At 32.0% G+C, this 6,942-nt stretch overlaps 1 protein-coding gene across 1 annotated transcript in view; it reads left to right on the plus strand.

The window, feature by feature from the left end:
• LOC105623123 overlaps positions 1 to 6,942 on the plus strand; it is a 242,308-nt gene that overhangs the window by 103,349 nt on the left and 132,017 nt on the right. Inside the window, exon 4 of the mRNA XM_012204521.1 lies at positions 2,133 to 2,249. Coding sequence (XP_012059911.1) covers positions 2,133 to 2,249 — 117 coding nt within the window. The remainder of the gene's footprint in view (positions 1 to 2,132; positions 2,250 to 6,942) is intronic.

Genomic DNA, 6,942 nt, shown 5'->3' on the forward strand with positions numbered 1-6,942 from the left:
ATACAGGGTTCGAATATATATATTCTATGTACCTCCCTGGTGGAGGATATCCTTCATCACCGCCGCAAATTCTTTGAAATCTCGATAAGTAACAATTAACTAAGCGTAACATAGCGCGTTTCGCCCGGTTTCCCTCTTACGAAAGTGAGCCGAGACGGCAAGTCTGATTGAATCATTGATTGATTTTCTCGTTGCGTATTGCGTCACGCATTGCGTAACCATCCGATTCCATCCCGTTCATCCATCCCTGGGTTCTCTCATTTCATCCCTATCCTGACAATCCTAGCCGACGCCTCGGGAAAACGAATCCTTTGAAGTCCCCCGTAATCGAAGAAGTAATTTCAGTGCGACCCTCGCTGGCAATCGTTTTCTCCTGGTCACATAGGATCGCGCATCTACCCTACGAAATGTTATTATCGGGAGTGCCCCGTCCTTGATAAAGACAATTAGCAGCATAATTCACGCAACAACTTTGTGAATTAAATAAAAAAAATGTGATAAAAAATACGTATTTGTACATTTAATAACAATTTATGTATTGATATTAAAAATATATAATTTATTACCCATTAGTTTTTCTAAAGGCTTTACAAGAATTAATATAAATGTGTATATATATTCTTACAAAAAAGTTTGTAAATTGCATTGGCTATTATAATTTTACTTCAAATAACTAGAATTCTGTTTGATATGATTAGAATCTTCTGATTCGTTCATTTTTAACCATAAATTTTTCTCAGTGTAATTATATTACTTTTGATCTTTGTGAATATTATAAAGCATTTATAAATAAAGGAATCTTAGTATAAAGAAGAAAATTAATATAAAATTTTTGTATTAAATAAAGTTTTAATATTTATTTTATGTTAATGATGTGTAGCGATTTTAATCGTAAAGAAGAAAAGAGAATTATGTAAAATTCTTCAAAATTGTCATGTTGTCTCATAATTTCCATGATTTTCAAAGAAATTTTAGAGTAAATTTTAAGAGAAAATTCTCTCTGTGTGGGAAGTTACTTGTTGTAATTTCTAAAGACTTCTTAACATAAGTTGCAATCATACAACGTAATTCGCAAACGCAGCAGTCGAGATCCAATCAGAAGAGGTCAATACCAAAGTATTCATTGACGCTTCTAATTAATTATCGTGTTTGCAAACTACATTTTATAATTGCGACTTATAGAGAAGCCTTTAGAAATTACACGACTAACTTCTCATCAAACAGCAAACTAATCAAAATGATAACAAATAATGTAAGCTTGCTACTGACTCTGTTTAACTTTTTGTCTCCATTTAAAGTATTCCTTAATTAAGACATTGAGTGACAATTCTACTTAAATAAAAGTGGACATATTCTTTACAATGCCTTTTCTTCTCTGATCTCCTCTATCTTCGCAAACTCGCCGTTAAAATTAACATCGACATTTTCTCGGACGGAACCTAAATTCAATTTTACTTTACAAATCTAATTTAAGCAAAGTGAAACTCGTACTGTAGGCGAAACTTAGTTAACATTAAACTTCGCACACATATTGGATTCAAAATACGATTCCTACCAAATTCAATCCGGAATAGCAAGTACAAATCTTAACTATAGGAGAATAAAATTAAATTCGCGGCACGTAAACCGAAGTTGAATGTAGATGCCACTTCGTAAAGTAAACGATGTCAAAATGAAAGGCTTTCCCTTTCTTGCCGCAAGAGACTGAGAATTATGCTTTTTTCCGAGATTAACAAAACAAAATTTTAATACGTAATTGTAAATAAATGCAAAGTCCACGAATGAATATGCGAATAAAAACAAATGTTACCCTAACGAAGGCGATGCCCTCGGAAGCAATTTGAATATTCCGGACTCAGGGATAGCAGTGAAAAATTCTTACCCGCGATTTCACAGTAAAATATGCATCTTTCCTAAAAAAAAAAAAACTTTGCGAGACAAAATTCAACTCGTTGCAACGCTTAGCGAGAAAAATTCCACTACTTGGAGCGAGTTAAAAACTCGTAAAGTGTGATGAGGTAGTCGGTTCGAAAATTGTCGAAATTAATTAACGAATGGCAGGAAAGAGAATATCAGTTTGTACGTTCAGAGCTAATAGACAGCTACTGAGAGGTCTCATCTTTTTGTTATAGGTGCGAGGGCGGCTGGCTTCAACTCGAGGGCAGTGCTCGCGTTTGTGGTCGGAACCAACGCTTCGACCGACCAGTCGTTCTCTTCTCGGACAAGCCGGTCGCAACTCTACATATGCAGTGAGTACTTTCATCGCTTAATTTCCATCAGTGAACGGTTTTTGTATTGCCACTTTGTTAAGTTAAAAGCAATAAGTTCTCTTCTCGAGCAAACCGCCCCAAATTATCATTAATTACTCTTTGCATTATAAAATATCTCATCAGGAGAATTTTCTACTTTATATATCAAATTCGAAACATCAAAGTATTTATTATGGCACTTTAATGTTTCAAGTAACATCATAAACAGACTAACTTTAAATATATGATCTATTTGCACCGAGAAGATCCGTGAAGATCATTTTCATTTATTTTCCTGCATATAAATATTTGTGTAAACAATTTTTCTCTTTTGTTTCTGGAAATATAAGATTTTTTTAAAACGTTCGAGTTGATACGTATCTATCTTTATTCTAAGAGAAAGATTTTGTCGATTTCTCTTTTATAGAGAATAATTATGTCTTAAAGGAATAGTGAGTGCGTAAAGTCGATTTAATGTCACTTTTATATATACATGCGAATTTTATATGTACATAAAAGCGCGTAACATTATCGAGAATTGAAGACAAGGACGGACAGCAGAAAAGTAGATAGAATTCCAACGACATTACGAAATAGGAACACGTCCTGAGCTAAGTGCTTCTTACTACCTCAAGTCGTTGTTATTTGAATTACTTGAATAAATAACGTTCATATATCGAATTTTACTCTTAAATACCATTAGACAGTGATATTCAAAAGATTGAATTCGCGCCCTCGAATCTCCGTATCTTTGCAAAAGTTTCTCGCTCTTCAAGTATCGTAAATCAGGCTGATTTCGATAACTTAGAGAAGAAGCAAAGCTCGGAACGAAGCGGTGGTAGAGTATTTACACGATTCGCACCTTATAAGAAGCGATTTCCATTATCAAGTAGCCTTCTGTCGCTTCATCCGTCGTTTGTATTTGAACATCAGCTCCTGAGAAAAGTTTAATTTAAATGCAAATTGATTTACCTTTGATAAAGTGAAATGGGGTTTCCTGTGTTTACTGCAAAGGCGAGAATTATTTTTTAAATTAACTTTCTTGACGACGGCGTCCACCATGTAACCGTATTTAATTATGTTGAAACTACGTAGAGAAGTAATAATATGAAATTAATAGCTATTCATGATCAATGTGCCCTGGAACGTTACGAGTGTCAATTGAAACGGAATGCAAATTAATTATTACGTTTGATGAAACGTGTTATATCGATTTATTTATTTAATAGATGTAATCTTATGAAAGATGTCAACATTTTATAATTTTGTACGTTTGCAACGTCGTAATTTAGGATTAATTTCTGCATCAATTATTATGTTTTTTCATATTTATTGTGCTGATAATCAACTATATAATTGAAATTATAGTAACTGACAATTAATGCGAATGATTTGTAAAATTTTCATCCACTTCGCAGTCAAAGTGAATTATTATGATGGTCGTCTGAGAGAAAAATCTGAATAATTGATTAGTACATATTGTTGGGCCTCACAGGAGTCGGTAAATGATGGAAAAGTTACAAATTCGTCCGTAAGTAAATTCCCATGTGGCTCTCCATTATTTATGTTTCTTAATTGGCGCGTCCAGAAAAAGCAAATTTTCTATCCGACAACGAGAAGCTTCGTTACGGACTGCTCATTAAATATTTATGGCGAAATCAGCGTCTGCGATATCAGCGTGTCAACTAAAGTCTATGTATACATAAAACATCAGCAGTTTGCTACGCATCTCGTTTCTTTGATCACAGTGCAAGATTCCAAAAGTGTTTCCGCGATGATTTTAATTTCCATTCAAACCTCTAAAGAGAAACGTAAACATTCAAATTTGCAAGTATCACACGAAATCCATATTTGTTAATCATATTGTTAATCATATATAATCCTTTGAAATTTGCAATTAATTTTAAATATTTTCACTATCTACTGAATTAAATTGAAAATCGAGAATTTCGCAAGATTAACGTGGCGAACAAATTTAATTCTACTAGCCTATTCCTAGAAATAATTTCATTTCATCGTCCAATATGATGTTCAATAAATTTGTGGAAATCGCACTTGATTTCTATCGCAAATTGTTTCTATAAATTATATGCGAACGAAGCAACCGTATGTAAGATAACAAAATTGTATCAAACAGCATCAAAGTAAAACTCGATGACTTTAATATCCAATTAATGAAGTTTTAATTTGCTAGACAATTGACAATTCTAATTCCGATAGTCTTGAACATTACATGAGAAAATATGATTGTTTATATAAAATTTGTTAACAATAGGAGAATAAAAGATTTTAGAAGAAGTCACCATTAAAAGTATTTCTAACCCAGAAATGTCTCTCGCGTTATTACTCGGCACTTTCTCAGCGAAAACTCCGAAACGCGGTTTGGTCGGTATGAAATTTATATAAGTTGGGAAGTTGAGTGTAATGTGGCAAACCCGTCGCACGCGACTGGCATAAATGTGTCAGGAATGATTTATGGCGTTTAACTTCCACTCTCGTCCACGGCAACTTCTTATATGTATATTTTCTTATAAAAAAATATTTAGGAAACAAATGACAACTTATGATGCGCGAAATTTATTTCAATAGGAAATTGAACTGGATATTTATACATTCATCGAGAAAAGAGAGAAACATTAGAATAATTTTGTCGAATAGATATAAAATTTACTTTCATTCTTACAGATTTTCTTTTTTTTAAGAAAATGTAAAATTATAACAGTCAAAATTTTAAAATTATCTTGCAAATGAATGAAAAAGAAACGAGGAGAAACGAAGTTTATACAGACGAGTAAACGTAGGTGGTGATATAAAATTGTACGACAAATTTTTCATGAATTTCTGGCTAAAAATTTCCTAGTGTCACTTAATTGGCTAAATTAAAAAGCCGCGATGAAAATTCCGTCGGATGGAATCTCAAAAGTACGCAATATATGCGAAACGTTGCATAATATTTTTTAGCGTCGCCTGTAAAGTAACGACACGTATCCAGTCGAATTCGAGGCAATAATCGGATTCCCATGAAATTTCAACGCGCTCATTTCCATAACTACGTCCTTTTATGTCACCGTGAAACATTGAAATGGACTGAATTATTCAACCGATAATACGCGGCTCATACGTGGAATACGGACGGAAACTTTGTCTGTTATGTTTCAACATATTGCATAATGCACTTTAAACTATGGCCATTGTCCACGTAGGATATAAACCGTAAAAGGTCAATATACGATCTCGGTTTATCACGAAACGGGAATGCTTTCGAGAGAAGACTTGTACGAGAGATACTCGTTTGCCTCGCTTATATTTTTCTTCTACCAATATGTCAGATTTATTTGAAAATCTCTCTTTTTTTTCAGGAATGGAATATCAAATAAAAATAACGAAATATGCAATAAAAATATAGAACAAAATATCGTTTGAACGTTTATAGTGCAGGTTAAACTCAATTTATCATGTATCACTAAAAAATTTTTTTTTAAGAAACCAGTTGCAAATTTACATTATTGCTTGTTTTGTTATCCATTATTAATTTCGATTTATATAATCAACTTTGCAAGGAAATTTTTATAAACTATTTTCACATTATTTTAATGTTTTAAAAATTTTTTTCAAAAATTTTTTTAATTTTGTGTATCTAATACATAAACTATAAAATATCTTTGTAAATAAAAATGTAACAAAAGTAAAAATATTTAACAAAAATTATTTGTGAATTTTGTAATATCTTTTTTGCATATTTTTTAAGTAATTTGTTCTACCGAAAAATTTTGATAATCTAACAAAATTATTTTCAAATCCATATCTAAATTTTTTGATATTTCAGCAAAATCGTTTTCTTTGTGTACTTATATGTTCGATTACACCTTGTGTTTGCCGATTAATATTAAGGTGCGATACATGGTGTATCTGAAATAACGCCCAATTATCATACAGTGCTATTCCTAATAAAAAACTGAATCGAAAAGTCCTCTACCATTATTTTCACAATAGTTAACAAGATATTAATTTCTAAAAAATTGCCGAATAAATGGATAAATTGATGTATAAGACAATTTTAAGATATCTTTCTGTGTTCTTTGTAAAATATTTTGAATATGTTTTTTTAAAGAAGAACCCTTAAAGATATATTAATGTTGTTTTGTACGATTTTCTGGAAGACTCTTTCTGGAATCGATTTTATTCATTGGATGATTAAAAAGAATATCGCAAAAATTGCAAAATGGTAGAAGACTTTTCGACTCAGTTTTTTTATTAGAAATAGCACTATATGATTAGTGGGCGTTATTTCACTCTGTATACATTATATACTTGTTATATTATTATTTTGAAGTATTATTTAGATCTGACATTTGACCGAAATATATCTACCGCAGATATTTTAGCGAAGTGTACCTATCGTACGCATCTAATAATTTGCAGCTGCACATCATAAGTGCAATTAGTCAATATTGCTAATTTTCTCGTACATTATTACAATTGAATTATAATTTGCAACCTTCGCAGAATCGATGGATCCATTAATATCGATATGATCGAGAGAAAGAGAAAATCGAGAGAGAGAGAGAGAGAGAGAGGAGGAGAGAGAGAGAGAGAGAGAGAGTAGTCGCGTAGTCGTACGTTATTAATTTAATTAGTAGTAGTAGTAAGTAAATTAAATAAGGAGGTAAAGTTAAACTACCCGTACCGTAGT

The sequence above is a fragment of the Atta cephalotes genome (assembly GCF_000143395.1).
Source record: "Atta cephalotes unplaced genomic scaffold scaffold00053, whole genome shotgun sequence".
Lineage (NCBI taxonomy): Eukaryota > Metazoa > Arthropoda > Insecta > Hymenoptera > Formicidae > Atta > Atta cephalotes.